The sequence below is a fragment of the Nicotiana tabacum genome, chromosome 10 (assembly GCF_000715075.1).
Source record: "Nicotiana tabacum cultivar K326 chromosome 10, ASM71507v2, whole genome shotgun sequence".
Lineage (NCBI taxonomy): Eukaryota > Viridiplantae > Streptophyta > Magnoliopsida > Solanales > Solanaceae > Nicotiana > Nicotiana tabacum.
This window is the reverse complement of record NC_134089.1, coordinates 125109180-125132005: the sequence shown is the minus strand read 5'-3', so window position 1 is coordinate 125132005 and position 22826 is coordinate 125109180. Positions and strand designations below refer to the sequence as shown.

Here is a 22826-nt window from a genome sequence, read left to right as displayed (position 1 = left end):
GATTTACCCTCTGTTTCTCAAATTTGAGGATGAGGCTCTCATCACGAGTAACAGAACTCCTTTAAGCTCTGAATGAGGAAACTATACTCCCTCTTGATTTTATATTTTTCAACGAGCTTGCAAATTTCAAAATTAAATACTGAGTAACCAAATGGCTAGTAAGGAAGCGAAGTTAAGCGACAAATAAAGGGAAAAAGAAAACTTGATCGAATAGTTCACGAGGGACACTACTCACCTCTCTTTTGCCATGTAGGTAAAGCTAGAAGACCATCTTTAAATTAATACTTCAAGCAGAAGAAAGAAAAAGTACCTTCCACTGCCAATAATATCTCCTACCACTCACAATAGTGTGTGTGTGTGAGAGAGAGAGAGAGAGAGACAATTTTTTTTTTTTTGGGGGGGGGGGGGGTGTGTATGGGCAAAAAATCATGACCACAAACAAAGCATTAGTAGAATCAAAGTTTGATTTCACTAACATTTATCTCATGACGAAAATATCAATCAGTCTTGTGATAACTAAGAAAAGCTGACAATTAGAAAGAGGACGAGATCCCCGCAGATTTCCCTGCCTGTACAACCACCATACCCTTTGGTCGCAGAGCTTTTCCTCCCCATTTCTGAAAATAACTTCCTCACTCAGCAAAGTGTTTCGTCTCAAAAAATCATACACCATTCACCACTTAAGCCATTTTCTAGTACATCCTGGACATACCATACTGAACAGTCCCTACTTTTCTATGAGATGCAGCAGTAGTAGCTGCTGCTGCAGCAACTCCAATTCCACCATATTGAGATTTCGCCTGCAATAAGTTTGTGTCGATGGTAATTCTGTCATCAACACGATCTGGTTTCGTGACTCCAGCTCGCATCATATAGAATGGGTTGCTATCAATATTTATAGCAATATCTGGGCCTAACTTGGCAGCCATGCCACATGGTGGCATTGGTTTTGCATGAGAACTCAGATCCCTCTCTGTTTCCACAACAGCCCTTTCTTGCTTCACCATCCCACTTTTGTCGTAACAGTAAGCTGAAGGCATAATCTGAGAGGGGGGTACTGTATTCCTGACTTGAGATCTAGGATCATATTTTTCTTTATTTCCAGAATCATATGCCAAAACTGGACCCACAACCTTTCCTGGTTTGGCTGTTGGATTTGAATGGAGGCATTGGGAACCAGAAAAGCATCATTAGAAAAGCACATCATTACAGAAAGCAAAACTAGCAAAGGATTCATGATTGACAGAAATTACCTAGGGCAATTCTTGGCTGAGCCTGCATGGTTCTTGTTAGACTGTTTGCAAAGCCTTCAGAATCTCTGCAGTTTCTACTGCACGACTCCTCGCCATTTTGCCGGTCCCTCATATTGGCAGCAGCAATCGGTTGTTCCTTCGAAGGGATCGTATTTGAATGTACAACTGTAGACCTGCACAAACATCACAATATTATCATTTCTAACTTAAAATGATACCAAATAAACAAGTTTATACTATAAGCTTTCTATTCGTTCATCTCTTAAAAGAGCGAGCAGAAGGCCAACAAATGCACAATCTATTCGTTCATCTTTTAAAAGAGCGAGCAGAAGGCCAACAAATGCTGTGCATATATTACATCTGAAAGCAAACATTAAGACACACATGGAGCATGAATTTAGAGCAAGCTAGCTATCACCATATCTGAACTAGCTACGGCCTGATTAAACAAAATATACAGAAAGATGGGCATAAACACAGAATCACAACATAAGTGCGCATAGGGGGCAACCAAGCTGAAAGGTCAAATGATTTTCTTGAAAGCACCAACAATCCATTCAAAACGCTTTATGCCAAATGGCATGTAAAAGGGAAGATTTGATCTTATTCCTAGACAATATTCTAGTGGGGAAAGTTCGAGTATCAGCACTCATAATCACCTTGGAAGAGAGACATGCTTCCTATCCATCGGAACCACCGGACCACCATTACCACCGTTTTCTTCCAGGTGAGCAAACTGTTTCCTGAATTGATCAACAGCACTGCAAGGAAAAGCAATATCTAGTCAGTACAAAAAAACATTTGTTTAGAAGGGTAAATCACTGACCAGAAGTCAAGGAAAAAATACAACCTCGGATACAGAAAATTAGTCCTTTCTACACCATTCATGTAATCCTTCCTCAGCTGGGGATGGTATTCTAGTATCTCCCGGAATATTAATTCCCTCAGGTCCTCCTTCGTCACCCTTCGCCTCTCAAATTCAAACTCCATCTTTGAAATTGGCTTGCATGATGGTTCCCTTTCAGATTTAGCCAGGCCCTTAAAATAAGGATCAGCTAGTGCCTGATATGTTTTGGGCGGGGGTGCGGGAAGACAAGATTGAGCAGTTAGCATGCAAGGAAACAAAATATACTAAAACATCCAAAAGAGAAGTTCAAACGGTATGCTCATAACGATACCACAAACCTCTTCAGCAGTGGGTCGGTCTTTGGGGTCAAAAGCGAGTAACCTTTCAAGAAGTTTAAGGGCCAGTGGATCAGCATTTGGAAATTTCTGTGCAAAAGAAACGGGCTGCTTCTTTCTCATGCTAGTTAGGTATCTCCTAGCCTTGTCATTACGCACCTGCAACAACCACAAGAAAATACTAATACACAAAAGTAGTTTTGAGGATAATTTTGTCGAAAGTGATGTAATATGAATTCACAGATAGTTCATACACGAGAAATCGTATCCATTGAGGGTGTTCCAAGCAGATCAGTCATTAAGTCCAGTTGGTGAACAACATTTTTCCCAGGAAAAAGTGGCTTCCCAGTGAGAACTTCAGCAAAGATACAGCCTATGCTCCATATATCAATTGCAGGGGTATACTGCAAGAAGAAAGCCATATTAAAATTTGTATAGTGAAAATTACAGGCAGCACAACGATTATGGACAAATTCCAGGAAAATTGACACTCTACTAAGAGGGGTGATCGATCTCGCACACCACAAATACCCATGATGCACGAAAGAATCAGCATTTGCATAGAAAAGGCAAAATGCAACAGACTTAGCAGGTTCAGCATGTAAAGAATTGTTTTTATCCAAGAATAAGAAGGATGTACAATAAGATACTTCACACAAGACGTGCACATATAGATGTCACTTATCTTGTGCCAACGTTAAGCCCAACACCATCCTACGTTGAATGTATTAGAAATCTAGGAGGTAGACGCCTATTGCTAAAAAATTAACCACAGTAGGATACACATCAATGAGTAAAAAGATGAGAAAATGCTGGAACCGAGGATACTTTTGTTCACTTTTTAACTGTAAATATGACTGCCAGCACTACCTTTCTGTAGATGAATATACTGTTACCTTTCTCCAAAAAGAAAAAAACAAGAGAAATGCTTTAGCTTGTGACAGCACCTAACATACAAAATTCTGATCTATGAACCAATGTATTGATCACGTGTTTTCTGTGACATCAAACTTATTGTCAGCTCCTGTGACTAACATAATTTGAAGTGCATGTTACTAGAGAATTAGAAAGAAGAAAGAGTTGGATTAGAGAAAAAAGTAAATGAACTAGCAGAAGCTTCTTTTCCCTGTTTCCATCCCTTTAAATCGTTTTTTCCTCTTTAAAAAAGAATTCACATACTTCCATTACCTCTTTTCAATCCAAAATGAGAAAGGCATGATCATTATATTGGACCGATAAAAGATATTTTAGGGAGATTCGAACTATACCTTGGAGTAAAATGAACCGCATAATTCTGGAGCTCTATACCATCTAGTAGCTACATAATCCTGCAGTTTTCACCAGTGAAGTTACAGCAAGAGCAATGCCCCAGTAAAGATGAATGAGATGAATGTGACAAGTTGGTAATACAGAATACATTCAACAGATAAGAGGGGGAGGATTGGTGGAAGAAACATAACTTTCAATATCACCTACCGTCCAAAATATTGTGGTAGGTGTATCATTGAATGCAACTCTGGCCAATCCAAAATCACAAATCTTAAGCTTACAATTTGCATTTGCCAAGATATTTTTCGGCTTTAAATCTCTATGGTAGACATTAGCTGCAGCAAAACAAGAATCATCGAGAGTATGACAACCCAAAAGAAATGACTAGCCTGCTTAATGAGGATAATGTGCAATATTATAAACACTTAAACAACGATGGGATCACAAGATGCAGCAAGAAACCTGACTGATTTACCTGTGTGTATATATTTTAGGGCACGAAGCAACTGATAAAGAAAAAACTGATAATGTTCCCGTGTCAAGTCATCATTAGCCTTGATAACTTGGTGTAGATCTGACTCCATGAGCTCAAAAACAACATAAATATCTTTAAAATCCCTCCTTGATGGTGGCAGCATAATATGTTTGATTTCAACTATATCGGGATGGCGCAGAAGTCTCAGAAGCTTTATCTCGCGGAGGATCCGTGCCGCATCAGATATGTGTTCAAAGATGTCATGAATCTTTTTAATTGCCACTTTTTCACCAGTATGTGTGTCAATGGCTGAACAAACGACACCATAGCTTCCTTTCCCAATGACTTCCTGAATTTTGTACCTATTTGCATCACCATATTCAGAGAAGAAGTCCATCTCTGCTGAACTCTGCAGCACCGAACACAAACTCTGATTATTAATTATTAATTCAGATAAATATACAAGCATTCAACATTGTTCACCTACAGCAAAAATCAGCATCCAAGAGAATACCTAACACAAATTTCTAATATTTTTTCCGTGACAGTCGTCTATCAACACAATTACAGATAACAAACAAAAATCACCCATTCAAAATATGATGTAATAAAATAGGACAAACCTGAATGTTGCCAAATTCCAATTTTATAAAGGAAGGTGCGAGGATTACCAGAATACAATTACCATAAAATACAAATCAAATATTACCAATTATAAACCAAGTAAAACATTTGCTCCCTGCTCTTTAATTCCAGTCTATAATGCATTTTAATTGAATTCCACACATAGGAATAGAATAACAAATCCGCAAAATAATCCATCTATCTTCCAATATTTTGAAGTGGCACAAAAAAGGGTATAATCTTAACTAAAAAAACAAAACATACTTAAAGAATGATGATCATATTCATCTAAAGAACAACTTTTAGAAGAAAAAAAAACGTCTACACAAAGTATGTTAATTAACAATCAGAAAAAACGGAAGAAAAAAAAGGAATCACGAATAAATTCACAAAGAACCTAACAACCCTCAACCCCCAAAAGAAAGAAAATAGGAAAACACAAGCGGGAATTCATTAAATTTTAAAAAAAATCACAATTTATACGACGAATGAGCAATTGGATAAAGCTTGTATTTCATCAGATTAAATTTCCAGAAAGGAACAAAAAATTCTCACTTTCTTTCGGTGATCAGGCTGCATTTTTGAGTAATTCCGAAAAAGCCCACAAAAATAGAGATAATTTGAATTAAGCTATCCAAAAACAAAAGTAAAGGAATTCAGAAAATCAGCCGCATTTGCCCCAACGTCCTCGGCTACGAATGGCAAAAGAACAGTCCCACTCCCACGTAATAATCTTCTTCAAATTGAACAGATCCTTCATAAACTCTTCCTCAACAACAATCATAAGAGAATACACAAGAATGGCTCAGACATTTCCACAAACATCTCCCGAACAAAACCCTAAATCTCAATCAAAATCGCGGTAATTAACAATGGCGCGAGTGTGAAATAGAGGATCCGGGGTAAGATGTGTGGATCTGAAGAAACCCTAGCTGGTGGGGAAGAGCGAAATCTGACACCGACAATTTTGAGGTGGGGTAAGGTGGGGGGCACTGTGGGTGGTAGGGAGGGAGAGGGAGAGATGTATGGAGCTCTTCTCTGTGTGTATAAACTGTGGTTATATAATTAAAGTACGTATTTTAGGTGCGTGCATGTGATGTGAGTGTATCTTATCTGTATACATTTTGCTTTTATGTTGCATGTACCTCTCAATTAATGCCCACTCACTCAATGTCATGCTTAGATTTAGTCAAATTTCAAAAAGAAAGTAAGATTGTTGAAATTTGAGGTTTAAACTATATTATAGATATTTTGTATACTTATAGATTATTTTATTAAGAGTAAAATATGGAGTTAAAAATTAAATTATTTTGAAATAAAAAATATTATTCTTTTTAGAACAAACTAAAAGGAAAAGTGTATCATATAATTAGATAGAACAAGTATTAGCTAATCAATAGCTAAATTTTAGAAGTATATTTAAAGACCTACATTCGGTCATTAATTTGGTGTAAACACCAAAATGTGAATAAATATGTTCTTAGCTAATGTTTTCATTTTGAATTCTGCTTAAAAATTATACAAACGCACACATTTATACGCACACTGCAGTAAAATGAACTTATACATGATGAGTGAAGTCTGATCATTATAGTATATTACTTACCTTTTATTCAAGTTACCTAAAATATACTTTCTAAAACATTTCCAGACCAAAAAAAACACCTAAAATATTTTTTATTAAAAGTTACTTATAGTTATTTTCAAATGATAAGCTCAACGGGGATTGCCTATTGAGAGTAACAACCTAGAGATGTTTCTCCGCGCTGACTCAACTCACACAATACTATGTTAAAGGAAATCTTTCACTTGAATGGTCAAGATTTTTCTAGTAATACATATCCTTTTATTCTAATCTTATGTAGTATTAGATTTTATAAGGAAACATTGTAATCCCTTCTTATTACTACTTGCTATATAAAATATGGGAAGAAAGGTAGATACAGAGCCAAAATTTTGTGTCTGTACGTTCTAGATTCTAGAAAAGGCTCTTTATTGAGTTTTAAATAATATATTTATATATATTAAATGAGTTTTTTTTAATATAGTGTGGATCTTAGCTATTGGATTTTGTCAAATTGTCAAATCCGTATGTCAAACACTAGCTCCACTCCTAAAGAAAAGGTTTTTCCGTGATGATGGTTGTACATAAAAAGGATCCATGATTAAAACACCACCGCAAAGAAGAGATCAAGGATCATATGAGTAATTAATCTCGTTATCATGCATCTCATGTTTTGTTGCACAACTTCCAGTAATATTTGGCGTTACATTAAACTATTTGAAACCTTTGATACAACAGTGAAATATAAGAATTTGCAGCAATACACTATTTTGTTCGATCAATAAAGTGATAAAGTAGTTATTTTCCAAAATGACTTCTGTATATTATATTATTTTAACTAATTAGGCAATTAAAATTGACCCTTATCAAAATAATTAAACATCTAACTAAGGGTGAAATATTTACAGATCAAGAGTTTCCAACAGACAACCTATTGATTAAAGGGTTGTTCAGTTGACTAGCAGAGTTATTCAGATTATAATCATATAATTATTATCTCCTCCAATGTGACATAAATTACCGAAATTTTAGTATAAAACATATATTGGTATTAGTTAATTAAAGGGGAGCCTTGTCGTAGCGGGTTCGAGCCGTGAAAACAGAATTTCTTGCAGAAACGTAAGGTAAGGCTGTATGCAATAGACTCTTGTGGTCCGACCATTCCCATCGGGCTGGCCTTTGTTATTACTCATAATCAAATATTGAATAAATTTAAGTCTAAATTTTACATATTAATCATGGTAACCAAACGACCCATAAGATGTTACATTCGAACTGCAATGTTGTAATCGAATTTATTGTGTAGTTGAAATTATATCCTTGTACCATTTAATTATGTATACAAAGAAAATACACTGGCAATGCGTGAAATTAGGGAACATATGAAAGGGTGTTCTTAAGGATGTTAAGTTGGTGAATTGTTTGGGTGAAAAGAACAAATTAAAGCTTCTGTCATCTGCCACATCAGTTCACAGCTTCCAGAATATAACTCCATACATAACATCACAAGTAGGTACGAAGATGAGATAATTTAGTAACACCAACCTATCAACTGTCCACGTTTATTGTATTTCTCAGATGTTGTGTCGGTTCAAATGAGCTACGTACGCTCTGCCTTTCCTATTCTACGGCCGGCTTTGCTTCTACTGTTTTTGTTTTTTCCTTCTGTAAAAGGAAAAAAAGTTACTACTGTAGCATTTTCAAAATGTACGACTGACATAATTACTATTGAAAGTCTCGATAATTGATTGCAGTTTCAATCTTACCAAGCTTTTATTCTTTCAACCTTTCTAGTATCTTATACGAACCCTAATCTAATTTGTTCCGAAAAATAGTTGTACCTTTCAATATTTTAAAACTAGTTAATTTTACATTTCCATTTTGTTATTGACATAATTTGCTGCAAGCCCTCAAGAGAAAAAACAAATATTACTACTAATTACTTTCTTAAGTTTTTTGACCACCCAAATTATTTCAGACAAATTGGGAGGGACTAGCTAATAGGGATTACTCATAGGGGGTTAGAGGTGTCTTTTTGTTCAATAAAGAAAGGTTTATTTGAATACGGTCAAAATCAAAGAGCCCGATTTCGAAGTCTTAAATTAGGCCATGAGTCCGAGTCCGGACGACTCGAAGTAGGGGTCGGACCCGACTGAGGGACGCACACCTCGAGGAAGCAGATCGAAGGCCTGGCACGACCGACATCGAGGGCCGTACAATCTCGAAGACACTCAAGAAAGAGCGGGAATTTCTCAAGGACACGTGGGTCAGGGCATAAATTATAGGATAAGATACGTACGAAATAGTACAAGTCCGTACTAGGTTGTTATACAGTTGTACTAATAGAATTCTTTGCCATAATTGGATATGTACCATATTAGGGTTTTCCTTCTTATATAAAAGGAACCTCAATCATCTTGTATCTCACATTATTCACAGCAATAGAACATTCCACTCCGCTTTTCTTGCTTAACGTGCTCAACATTTGTTCTTTAGCTTTATTGCCTTTACTTTATTATTCATACTTCATTGCTCTTAGATGACCTCGAGGCCCCCAATAAAGTCGAGCTTGAGGTCCTCATTGTTATAGCAACACTGGTTTCGTTCATTAATTCTTCTTATTTAAACTTAATATTACTTGTATATTCACTAGTATTAGAATAAATCACATATCTTTAAAACCACAAATTACATTTAATTGTTACCCCCATTTTTCAAGGTAAACAGTTTGGCGCCCACCGTGGGGCTAAAGATAATAGTGATGATTTTAGTGCTAGTTTTCTAATAACACATGTTATTCTTCACACTTTTTCTTGTCAAGATTCTTTGATTTCAAGCTTAATCATGTCTAGCACACAGAATGCACCTATTCACGAGGATGAAGGTCTTGGAGAAAACAGTGGTATAGGGGTCAGTGTGCCACCCATAAACCCTGAGGGAGTGCCAAACGTGGAGCCAGTTGATATCAGTTTGCACAACGTTCTAAACAAGGACGCAAGCACAGACCTCGCAAGAAACACACACAAGGAAGCCCGATCAGGAGGCCAGGAAACACGAGGGATGGAAGAAGGAGGAGTCAACCTCCAAGTGATATTCGAGATGATTCAAGCTCAGCTAGTCACCATCGCTCAACATCAGAGTCAGAACAGAACTCCTAACACCGCTGAATTAGTAAACGCCCAACACGAGCCAGCGCTAGAAAGGCCCGATGAAAGCGGCTCGGGGACTGACCCCACAATCATGAAAATGCTCGAGGAACTCACTAAAAGAATCCAGTCAGGAGAAAAGAAGATAGAAGATAACGATAAGACGGTGGAAACTTATAACTCCCGAGTAGACCAAATACCGGGAGCACCTCCAGTTTTGAAAGGTCTAGATGCTAAAATATTCATACAAAAACCTTTCCCCCAAAGTGCGACTCCGATGCCCATTCCCAAGAAATTTCACATGCCCGATATACCAAAATACAAGGGAAAAACTGACCCTAACGAACATATTACTTCATAGACTTGTGGAATCAAAGGAAATGACTTGAATTACGATGAAATCGAGTCAGTATTATTAAAAATGTTTGGGGAAACACTATCAAAAAGATCTATGATATGGTATCACAACTTAGCTCCTAACTCAATAGATTCATTTGCTATGTTGGTGGACGCCTTCATGAAAGCACATGTCGGGGCTATAAAGGTGGCCACAAGAAAATCGGACGTCTTCAAAATAAAACAAAAGGATTACAAGATGTTAAGGGAGTATGTGTCCCGATTTCAGATGGAAAGGATGGAATTACCACCGGTCTACGATGACTGGGCAATTCAGGCCTTTATGCAAGGTTTGAATGAAAGAAGCTCGATTGCATCTCAACAGCTGAAGTAGAACTTGATTGAATATCCTGCTGTGACATGGTCGGATGTGCACAATCGTTATCAGTCAAAAATTAGGGTCGAGGATGACCAGTTGGGAGCCCCCTCGGACTCAGTTCATCCTAACATATTCGCAGCTAAGCCCCCGAGAGACACAGACGGGGATCAAGATTCAACAAGGAAAGATATCAACCATACGTCGAAGATAAAAGGAACATTTCAAGGCATAATACACCTCGGAATGATCGAAGAGTAGATCGAGGCCAAACGCCCGGGTACTCATAAGCAAAACCGGGTTCGACAGTCACTCGGGACCGGTGGAGGCACCCAAATTGTCAAAATACAACTTCAGTGTCGATGCCTCGGGTATCGTCTCAGCCACTGGCAAAGTTAGAGGTAGTAGGTGTCCCAAGCCTATACAGACTGACCCTTCTCAGAGGAATCCCAACTTAATATGTAAGTATCATAGTACTCACTGGTATAGGACCAAGGATTGCAGGCAGCTTAGGGAGGAGGTAGCCTGATTGTTCAACGAAGGGCATCTTCGTGAATTTCTCGGTGACCGGACTAAGAACCATTTCCGAGAAAGAGATGCAAACATGAAGAATGAACCTAAAGAACCTCAACAGGTCATTCACATGATCATCGGTGGATTCGATGTCCCACATGGACCTATATTCAAACGTACCAAAGTATCCATCATAAAAGAGAAATGGACTCGGAGCTATGTGCCCGAGGATGCCCTATGGTTCTGTGACGAGGAAGCAGATGACGTATCCCAGCCTCACAACAACACCCTAGTTCTCTATCTTTTTAAATAAAGTTAAGGTTAAACGTGTTTTAGTCAGATCGAGGGTCGTGAAACAACTCGACCAGCAAAATCAGATTGTACCTGCATCCCGGGTTGATAGGTTTTCAATGTCTTTGACTTATGTTTTGATGATCTAACAAACTTTGTCAAGAACCAGATAGGGAACTTGACACACTTGGGCTGCACTGCAAGTTAATGGATTACAACTTAATTTGAACTGCTATAACTTTAGGGGATAGAGAACCAAACAAGGACCTGATACCCTTGTTGTTCCCTCACAATAGTACGAAGTCAATGGGACACAGCTGGAGGCGACGTGACTGCCTACACTATTTTTGCCTGCACTGCACTGGTTCCAGTGCCCACTTATTCCTTGACCAACTAAAGTGCTTACATCATTTCAAGTGATGTCATCAAGGTGTATCAACAATGAGTTTATATCAAAACATCACTTGAACACTTCTGATTCTCATTCAAGCCTTTTGCAAAATAGAGAAATTAATTCTCACGAGCTTGAAGAATAAAGTTAAACACTACTATGGACCAGTTCCTAAAGTTAGTATTTTGTTGTCCCTAGTTGAGTTGTAACTTTGTGATTGTTCTTATTGTATCTCCTAAATTACTTAGCCAGAAGCGTTGATTAGGAACCCTCTTGTAAAATTCGTAAACTCTCTGAGTTTATGTTGTGACTAAGCTTAGTTATAAGTTAAAGTCTTTCTAACTAGAGAGTGGCAAAGTGGCTTGTGGTGAGAGTATCATAAGTTAGTTAAAGTCTTTGTAACTAGAAGAGTGACAAAGTGGCTTGTGGTGAGAGTACGACAAGTTACTTGAGTTGAATTCTTTGTAATAGAGTCATTACAAAGTGGCTTGTAAGAGGTGTTTACAAGTTAGTGAAGTTAAAAGCCTACAGGTGTAGGTCGTGGTTTTTGTCCCCTTGAGTTGGGATTTTTCCACGTAAAAATACAGTTGTCTCATTTACTTATAATTTTATTAGCATTCTCAGCATAACCTCATAGAGGACTAGGTACTCTACTGTTTGGTGGACTCATACAAACTAACAATTGGTATCAAAACAGGTTCCTCCTATCAGGCTAACACCTAGGAAGGATCCTTATGGCTGCTCCACCAAATTTTGAAGAAGGTCAATCTACATACCGACCACCCAGGTTCAATGGACAATACTATGGGTGGTGGAAAACAAGAATGCATGATTTTATTATGGCTGAGGATTCTGAGTTATGGGATGTCATATGTGACGGTCCTTATGTTCCAACAAAGGTACTGGAAAAACTTCCATTTTCAATGTCAAAACCAGTAAAGAATACACTGACACAGACAAAAAAGTTGTGGAGAAAAATTTTCGTGCCAAGAAGATTCCGGTGTGTGGAATAAGACCTGAAGAATATAATAGAATCTCCGCTTGCGACACTGCTAAGGAGATATGGGAAGCTTTGCAAACAACTCATGAGGGAACCACCCAAGTAAAACAGTCTAAGATCGATATGCTCACTATCGAGAATGAACTCTTTAGGATGAAGGATGATGAATCTATTCAAGATATGCACACAAGATTCACCTTCATCATAAATGAGTTACACTCACTTGGTGAAACCATTCCTAGGAACAAGCTAGTGAGGAAAATCCTTAGTATTTTTCCTAGCCCTTGGGAAAGCAAGGTGAATGTTATTACTGAATCAAAGTACTTGCAAGAGCTGACCATAGAAGAGTTGGTTAGAAATCTGAAGACCTACGAGAAGAAGAGGAAGATAGACAGTGAAAGAAGAGAAACAAAGAAAGAAAAGAACCTGGTACTCAAAGTTGATATCAATGACTCAAGTGAGAAAGAAAGTGACATGGCTTACTTAACCAAAACATTTCAGAAGATGGTCAGAAGAAATGGAGAAAGGCTAAAAAGGGGCAGCTCTAGCAAACAAAAAAACTATGATCTCTGTCATAAGTGTGGAAAGTTGGGATACTTCATCAAAGACTGTCATCTCTTGAAGCAAGAACTCTCCAAGAATAACCCTGAAAAAACAGCTAAGCCCGGTTCCTTTCAAGGACTTCAAAAGAAAGAGATCTACTGACAATGTGGTGAATCAGGATCCTATAGCATGGGGGGATTTCTCTAGTGAGTCTAAAGATGAAACTGATGCTAGTGATAGTTCCATGATGGCAGTTGAAGGTGAGGAAAATGAATATGACTCAAGTTTTGCTTTGATGGACCAATCAAATGATGATGAAGACGATGACAACAAAGAGGGAACAGTGAAATGAAGCGGTCAACAATGGTTCATAGATAGTGGGTGTTCAAAGCACATGATTGGGAACACCATGGACTTTCTTTCACTAAAAGCTCTGCAAGGAGGGAGTGTATCCTTTGGCAATGGGAAAAAGGGGTACATTCTTGGAGTTGAAAAAGTCTGGAAGTCACTCACTCATTCTATTGAAAATGTGTACTATGTTAATGGCCTTAAGTACGGTCTCTTGAGTGTCTCTTATATCTGTGATAAAGGAAACAAGGTGAAATTCTTGTCCAAGATATGTACAGTTACTGATCTGGTAACTGGTAAAGTGGTACTTGTGGCCAAGAGATACAAGAACATCTATGTTGCTGATTTTGAGTCCTTACAAAGTGGTGATCTGAGTTGTCTGAAAGCTGTTGATGATGATGCTGAACTGTGGCACAGAAGACTGGGGTACACAAGTTTTTCTCTTCTGAACAAACTAATTCAGAAGGACCTGGTCCATAGTTTGCCCATTTCAAAGTTCAAGGTGCAAAAAGTTTGCGATGCCTATGCTAGAGGAAAACATGTGAAGTCCTCTTTTAAATCTAAAAGGGATGTGAGCACCTCAAAGCCACTAGAGCTTTTGCATATGGACCTATGTGGTCCTATGAGAGTGCAAAGCAGAGAAGGAAAAAGATATATTTTTGTGATAGTGGATGACTACTCCAGATTCACATGGACTCTGTTTCTTAGAACTAAAGATGAAACCTTTGAGGTGTTTGTGGCCTTTGTGAAGAAAATCCAGGTGAAGATGGAGTCTAAAGTCGCATGCATTAGATCAGATCATGGAACAGAATTTGACAATGCCAAATTTGATGAGTTCTGCAATGAAAATGGCATCACCCACAACTTCTCAGCTCCTAGAACTCCCTAGAAAAATAGAGTAGTGGAAAGGAAGAACAGAACTCTGGAAGAGATGGCAAGAACAATGCTAATCGACAGTGAAATTGCAAAGAACTTCTGGGCTGAAGCGGTCAACACTGTCTGCTACTTAGTGAAAAAGTGCATGATCAGATCATTCCTGAACAAAACCCCATATGAGTTGCTGAATGGAAGGAAACCCAAGCTGACTCACCTAAGAACATTTGGGTGCAAATGTTATGTTCTCAATAATGGAAAGGATCAACTTGGTAAAATCAATACCAAAAGTGATGAAGGAATACTTTTGGGCTACTCTTCTCAAAGAAAAGCATACAAGATATATAATAAGCGTACTCAATGTGTTGAGGAAAGTGTTCATGTTATTTTTGATGAGTCTTATCCATCCTGTGAGAAGAGTGCTGAAGAAGATCAAGATGGAGTACCCTTACTAGTCCCTGGTGAAGTCATTGACATGACAAATAGAAAGGTAGATATGATGAGCCAAGTAAAAGAGCTGAGTGAAGACAATACTGCCTCATCTTCAATGGAACCAGGTACTTCAATTACAACTACTGAAGCTGAAGAAAGAGTGGTTGATGTTGTTCAGGGTACTCCACTAGCACCTGAGAGAAGAACACAGGAAAACTAGTCAAATGTACCCACATTCTCTCTAAATGAACCTCAGACGTCTAACTAGAGACACCAAAGCTCTCATCCTCTTGACAACATAATTACCCCTCTAGATTCCAGAGTACAACCCAGGCCAAAAGCCAGAAGTTCACTTGCCTTCTCGGCCTTTCTCTCCCAAATAGAACTCAAGAATATCAAGGAAGCCTTGAAAGATGCAGATTGGATTACAGCCATGCAAGATGAGTTACATCAGTTTGTAAGGAACAATGTCTGGCACCTGGTACCTAGACCCTCAGATCGAACCATTATAGGAACTAGGTAGGTATTCAGGAACAAGTTTGATGAACATGAAATACCACAAGGAACAAGGCCAGGCTAGTGGTTCAAGACTACAATCAGGAGGAAGGGATTGACTATGATGAAACATTTGCTCCGGTCGCTCGCATGGAAGCTATTAGAATTCTAATCGCTTTTGCATCTCATATGGAATTCTCCTTGTTCCAAATGGATGTCAAAAGTGCATTTCTGAATGGACTTCTTTAGGAAGAAGTCTATGTGAAGCAACCTCTAGGGTTTGAATATCATGAACACCCTGAATATGTGTTTAAATTGGACAAGGCATTGTATGGGTTAAAGCAGGCTCCTCGAGCTTGGTATGAAAGGCTGTCAAAGTTCCTCTTGGAAAATGGCTTTAAAAGAGGAAAAATTGACAACACCCTATTCCTAAAGAAACAGGGAAGGAACCTGCCTATTGTTCAGGTCTATGTTGATGATATCATTTTTGGGGTAACACTTGATTCTTTGTGTGAAGAATTTACAAAACTCATGGGAAGTGAGTTTGAAATGAGTATGATGGGTGAACTAAACTTCTTCTTGGGTCTTCAAGTAAAATAGTCCACAAAGGGTACATTCATTTGTTAGAAAAAATACATCAGGGAGCTCTTAAAGAGGTTTGACATGGAAGCATCAAAGGCGTTAAACACTCCCATTGCTACGGCCACTCGACTGGACATGGATGAAATTGGGACTCCTGTGAATCAAACCATGTGTAGAGGCATTATTGGGTTTCTTCTTTATCTCACTGCCAGTAGACCTGATATTGTCTTCAGTGTGGGTCTATGTGCAAGGTTTCAATCAAATCCCAAGGAATCTCATTTAAAGGCTGCCAAAAGAATTTTGAGATATCTTAAAGAAACACAAGACCTGGTCCTTTATTATCCCTCAGGTGACAGTTTTAATCTCATTGGATATGCTGATGAAGACTATACAGGTTATCTTGTGGACAGGAAAAGCACTTCTGGAATGGCTCACTTCCTAGGATCATGTCTCATCTCTTGGGGCACAAGGAAGCAAAACTCAGTGGCTCTTTCAACAGCTGAAGCAGAATATGTAGTCGCAACATCCTATTGTGCTCAACTTTTATGGATTAAGCAACAACTAGAGGACTTTGGGGTACTCACTGAGAGTCTTCCCCTTCTATGTGATAACACCAGTGCACTCAACATGGCCAATAATCCAGTTCAACACAAAAGGACCAAGCATATTGATGTGAGGCATCACTTTCTGAAGGATAATGTGGAGAAAAGGTTGATATGTATGAAGTTCTGTAGCACAGAAGACTAAATTGCAGATATCTTCACCAAGGCATTACGTAGGGAACATTTTGAAAGAAACAGAGAAAAGTTGGGGCTTTTAAAGCCCAATTGAGAACCTGATTCCTCATTATTTGGCTATGAAAATCATCTTCAGGAAAAACTTGCTAAGAAGTGTTTTCTGGTCATGTCTAACTCACTTCAATACTGTGGCAGGTAAACACACATGATGAGTATAGAAGATGTAGATGCAGTGCATGGATGATAAAAGAGGATTGATACTTTCAAATAACAGGTCAAGAACCTGGTTCTTGTACCAACGGTTAGTAGTTTTGTGCATTCTTTAATACACGTCTTAAAAAGGTACAAAACATAACTGCCATGTCATCCACCTTTTCAGACTCTACTGTCATGTCTCTTCACTTCAAATCATTCTATCTCCCTCTGAAATGTTGCACTTCTCCACGCACAACTGTCGTTTCAGAACCGGTCCCTATCTCTCTCCTCATAATTATACATTCTTAATAAAACCCTCCTCTGTTCTCTACAATCCATAAGCCCTCCATTAGAACTTCCTAAAGCACCTTCACTCCATCTTTCCAATGGCTGATACAAACTCCGACCTCCCTTCCTCGTCATACTTGTTACTGAAAAACCTATGGAGCCCTCCGCCCTTACTGAGCCCTTTTTAACCACCCTTACCCTTCCCTCTAAAATCACACCTCACCCAGATTCCCCGTCTTTTTCCATTTCAGAAACCCCTAAAATTGATGATCCGTCCTCTCCATCTTCTGAGGTTCCCACTAATCAAAGAACAAGTGGAGAACAAGGTCAAAACCCTGAGGTCACAAAGGGTTCCGCCATTGTTGCTACAGATTCCATGGTGGTAGTAGTGCCGATTGAGGAAGAAAATGTTGTAACCGTCTTTGTGGTGTCTTTTGATGGTGTAATACATGAGATCATCTCTCAGAAAAATGAGGTACAGGGTATGGGGACAAAGGGGCCATTATAACCGTTGAGGGCGCTGCACTAGCAGAAACTACTAGGCCCTCACATGAGGAACTTGACCCCTCTCCGGAGGACCCAGGTCAGGGTTCTCATTCTCAGGACAGTTCTGCTCCTGCATTTTCTGTTGTGCCTTTGGACATACAGGCACCTGAGATGAGGTCCAGTGATTAGGAGGATTTAGACAACCTGGCTCTTGATGCGTTTATAGTCAAGCGAAGGGTGGTGTCCACTCCTGAGTCTTCCACCAAGCGACCCACTACCAGGTTGCAAGCTAAGGTGGCCTATGACTCTGCCCTTCAAAAGAGCAGAAAAAGTAGTAAGAAACAAAGGAGGAGGTTGATGAAAGATAATATGCCCGTATGTGTTAAAGCAGTCCTTGTGGTAGAAGTGGAAGAGGAAACACTAGAGGAACCTGGTTCATTGGTGAGACGGTCCCAGAAGAAGAAGCAGCATGCTTCAGTTAAAAAAGTTTCAACCCCTAGTTCTAAGTTGAAGGATGTTATGAGTGAGTCCTCGATGTCTGATGAGGGTGTGCTAATCAAGTCTAAGGAAAAAGAGAAATCAAGTGGTAGGAAGTCCGGCAAACGCAAGTCTGAAACTGTTCAAGAACCTGGTTCTGTGAAGAGGCTGAGGAGTGAAGGTAGTTCCATTTCAGAACATCTAAGGCATCAAAAGGTTCTGCTGGGTCGTACGTTTGACCCAGCAATCTCTGAGATGGCTGGTATGCGTCAAGTTCTTGAAATGGTAGAGTTTCAATGATGGACGCATCTATTCCAAATAGATGCACCTAAGGTATATGAGGATGAGGTTCAAAGCTTCTTTGCTAGCCTCTTTCCCATTGAGACCGACCACATTTGTGCTTTGGTGAACAGAGTAGATATTGTGTTCGATGTAAAGGTGCTTGGGGAAATTCTTAAGGTCCCTACAGTTGGTGTGTCCAGTGTGAAGGATATGTGTCTGTATAATTTCTGAAACGCCATGGTAAAAGACAATGCGAACCATAAGGGGGATCAGTTCCACAAAAAAGCACTACTCCTTGTCTATCAACTGCTTTTCGAATCGGTAAACAAAGTTCTATTTCCTCGTGCTGAAAGAAGGTCCATGACTTCTAAGTCTGACCTTTTTTTGATGGAACAACTGGATAGCTTTACTCCTACAAGCATGCCTGCTATTATGATTGAACACATGCAAAAGGTAGCAACCTTTAAGGATGGTAATCACGGACTTCCCTACGGGTTTCTGCTTACGCGAGTGTTCAAGTTCTTCGAGGTGCCACTGGGGCAAGGCAAGGTAGGAACTAAGAAGTAGATTTTCTCATAGATAATGTTGGAAGAATGCGAGTGCATAGAAAAGAATGTGGGGGGGGGGAGGAAGTACAACAACGGTCTCACAGCTCATTAATGCTCAAAATAGTGCAACTGAGGAGATTCGTCGGTTGAAAGCTAGGAATGCTATCCTGGAAGGTCAGCAAGCCCAAGGGGTTCCGGCATCAAATGATGAAGTAGCTCGTTTGACAAAAGAGAATGTTGATCTCAGGGTGCAAGTAGAGAACCTGAAAGTAGAACTGCTCAATGAGCAAAAGTCGGCCAATGCCCGAATAGACCTTGTTCTCCAAACACTTGTTGCAGCCTTCAAGCCCTGTACTCCTAGTGCCCCCTAAGTACCCCTTCAGTGACCAGTTTCTGGAATGTTCTTTTAATTTTTTTTTTGCAGATGTTTTGTTTTCTTTTTTTGATGTGGTTGGGATGAAACAATACTGCTCCCGTCTTAACAGTCTAATGTTGCCTTTTGCTTTTTAAGCAAAGGTATATAAAATCTTTATCTATATAAAATCTATCCTTTTTTATTGTCTCATTGCTTGAATTTTCAATTTTCTTCTCTATCATATTATGTACACATATGTGGCATGAGTTAGCTAGGCTGAACTTCTTTATGTTGTTTGACTGTTTGTGTCTTTTTAATGATGCCAAAAGGGGGAATATATTATTAAAAAGGAACATGATTGAAAAAGGAAGGCATAAAGTCAGGGGGAACACTTATGAGTTCCTGTTACTTTATCTGGTTCTTCTTGCTCTAAATACACGTTATCTGTTTAAGTTTGTCATCATCAAAAAGGGAGAAATTATATGATTAAAAAGGAACATGATTCAAAAAGGAAGGCATAAAGTCAGGGGGAACACTTATGAGTTCCTGTTACTTTATTTGGTTCTTTTTGCTCTAAATACACGTTATCTATTTAAGTTTGTCATCATCAAAAAGGGGAAAATTGATAGGTTTTCAATGTCTTTGACTTATGTTTTGATGATCTAACAAACTTTTTCAAGAACTAAATAAGGAACCTGATACACTTGGGCTACACTGCAAGATAATGGATTCCAGCTCAATTTGAACTACTATAGCTTCAGGGGATAGAGAACCAAACAAGGACCTGATACCCTTGTTGTTCCCTCATAGCAGTACGAAGTCAATGGGACACAGTTGGAAGCAACGTGACTGCCTATACTATTTCTGCCTGCACTGCACTAGTTCCAGTGCCCACTTATTCCTTGACCAACTAAAGTGCTTACATCATTTCAAGCGATGTCATCAAGGTGTATCAACAATGAATTTATATCAAAACATCACTTGAACACTTCTGATTCTCATTCAAGCCTTTTTCAAAATAGAGAAATTAATTTTCACGAGCTTGAAAAACAAAGTTAAACGCTACTACGAACCAGTTCCTAAAGTTAGTATTTTGTTGTCCCTAGTTGAGTTGTAATTTTGTGATTGTTCTTAATGTATCTCCTAAATTGCTTAGCCAGAAGTGTTAATTAGGAACCCTCTTGTAAAATTCGTAAACTCTCTGAGTTTATGTTGTGACTAAGCTTAGTCATAAGTTAAAGTCTTTCTAACTAGAGAGTGGCAAAATGGCTTGTAGTGAGAGTATCACAAGTTAGTTAAAGTCTTTGTAACTAGAAGAGTGACAAAGTGGCTTGTGGTGAGAGTACCACAAGTTAGTTGAGTTGAATTCTACAGGTGTAGGTCGTGGTTTTGTCCCCTTGAGTTGGGATTTTTCCACATAAAAATCTTGTGTCTCATTTACTTACAGTTTTATTAGCATTCTCAGCATAACCTCATAGAGAACCAGGTACTCTACTATTTGGTGGACTCATACAAACTAACACGGGTGCTGACATGGCAAGTGAAACAACAAAGGGAGATATTATTTTGCCAATAAACGTAGTTGGGACCATACAAGACACCAGGTTCCATGTCATCGAAGGTGACATGAGGTATAATGCACTACTCTGAAGGCCATGGATACACAACATGATGGCAGTGTCGTCGACGCTCCATCAGATGATGAAGTTCCCAACAATGGAAGGAGTGAAAATAGTCCACGGAGAATAGCATGCTGCAAAAGAGATGTTTGCAATTGAGGAAGCGGTGTCGATGCCGGAATCCTTGACCTTGGAGAAGTCGAGCCTCAAAGATAAACAGGTGGCTAAGTAGCAATCACAACTCCAAGTCTAGACGGAAGCAGGATAAACAGGTAACTGAAGGTGAAAAAGGGAACTTCCTAGCTCCTCGAACCCCCGTTGTCCCCGAGAAGCCCGATGCTACCAAGTCAACCGCTCAAAAGAAAGGTACACCTGGTAATGGGATTAACCCCCGAACTCAGGAAAAAACTAATTTATTTTCTTATCGATAATATGGATTGCATTGCTTGGTCCCATTTGGAAACGATAGGGATTCCGCCGGAAATCACCACACATAGGCTGAGCAACAGTCTAGGTTTAAACAAGTAAAACACAAAGGGAGGACCCCTGTTCGAAAAGCTTCGTATCGACATCCAGTCAATAGGATGTACGAAGAACAAAGAGGTAAAATAACTAAAGCCTATATTAATGGTATAACTGGTTAGGTCCGTGTGCGCAGAGGGCCATTTTAGTTTCATTTGCAGGAAACAGTCAACGTCTCGGGCAATGTGATACGAAGCTCAACCCAGAAAAATGTGCCTTCGAAGTTGGCACAGGTGAATTTCTCGGCCTTCATGGTATCAAATCGGGGTATCAAGATCATCCCCGACCAGGTCAAGTTTCTCGAAGATATCATGGTCACGGACAACAAGACCTCAGAGTCATTGGTAAAGGATTTTACAAGCTCGGAACGATAGAAACTCTCAAAGGCTCGTGATCTCGGAGATACCCTTTCTTACATGAAGGCCGTAGGCATGCATTGCACTTTTTTCCCTTGGCTCGGATTTTGTCCGAAATGGGTTTTTCTGGCAAGGTTTTTAACGAGGCAACAACTATATGCTACCTAAGGAACATTCAACAAGTATTCAAGGCTTTCTTTCAATCAACCTCGACTACTGGGGGCATCACACTCGGAGGTTACATTTTTTAGAAAGATACTTCGCGCCTAAGAGAGCCTCGATATGAGAACTTTGTAATGGGCCAAACATGTCAAATGAACCGTATCCATATAGAATAATTGAGCCCCGACAGCAAAGCATGTACACATGTACCAATTCTGTGAATATCAAAAACATTTGGCGTTTTAGAAAAGTCTACTGTTACACGAACTCTACATCCTACGGAAAACGACTTAAGAACCAAAACATAGAAGCACCTCGAATGCTCGGGGATTGTCATTGAAAATTCGAATTAATAAGACCTCAAAGAGGCACCCCCTCGAAACAAAGGCCAAGGCCAATATTCTCGGGGACTAACTTCTCGAACAAGTTTGAAAAGTTATCGGGAAACGAGTCCAAATGACATACACGAAGGCTACGACCACACTAAAGACTACAGTCATATAAAGGCTACGGCCAAATAATGCGGCTCGGAGACGTCCGACTTCTGCTACAAATTAAAGGCCTTCAAATACTTTGTAAAAACCGGTTAAATCAGGCTACCCTCGGCAAAAGCAAAATATAAAGGGCTCCGACAAATTAAGCCCTCGAAAAATCCAAGGGCTTCGATAACATCGGCCTTCGGAAATACCTCAAGAGGTATTCGATTATGTTTACACAAATAATTTACTAATAGGGTTCCGATATGTCGAGCCTTCGAAAAATCTACGGTGCAAAAAACACATGCTAAGGCATAATTAAATTTTTACTAAGTCTTTTAAGCCGAAATGAGGGAAAAATTATGTAGCCATTCCTTCCAAGGGCCAACTTAAAGAGCCTAAGGGCCGATATCTAAGAGCCCAAGGGCCAACTTAAAAAGCCTAAGGGCCGATATATAAGAGCCTAAGGACCAACCTCGAAAGGCTTAAGGGCCAAAAACTTATAGTTCAGAACTCCGCTTTCATTTTGATCCAGATTCGAGGGCCAACTTATAGTTCGCATTAAGCAAGATCAGCTTGGGACTTGGAAAATGCCCTTTTATGGAGCATCACAACCTTCATGAAAAAGGA

The 22826-nt window shown here is 39.2% G+C and overlaps 1 protein-coding gene across 1 annotated transcript; it reads right to left on the bottom strand.

Annotated features, from left to right (window-relative positions):
• Positions 1-254: 254 nt before the first annotated feature.
• Positions 255-5903, bottom strand: LOC107765525 (mitogen-activated protein kinase 20). Its single transcript, XM_075223263.1, has 10 exons — positions 5359-5903; positions 4180-4588; positions 3912-4039; positions 3704-3763; positions 2690-2839; positions 2439-2594; positions 2104-2315; positions 1913-2014; positions 1254-1426; positions 255-1147 (listed from the first exon to the last, which is right to left on the bottom strand). The coding sequence occupies exons 1-10, from the start codon at positions 5380-5382 to the stop codon at positions 693-695; spliced, it is 1869 nt and encodes a 622-aa protein (XP_075079364.1). The 5' UTR covers positions 5383-5903; the 3' UTR covers positions 255-692.
• Between the last annotated feature and the right edge of the window lie 16923 nt (positions 5904-22826).

Coding starts and splice junctions, on each gene's coding strand:
- LOC107765525 (XM_075223263.1), bottom strand. CDS start 5,382: ATGCAGCCTGATCACCGAAAGAAA. Junction 3,764..3,911: donor CTACCACAATATTTTGGACG/GTAGGTGATATT, acceptor TGAAAACTGCAG/GATTATGTAGCTACTAGATG. Junction 2,316..2,438: donor ACCGACCCACTGCTGAAGAG/GTTTGTGGTATC, acceptor AAAACATATCAG/GCACTAGCTGATCCTTATTT.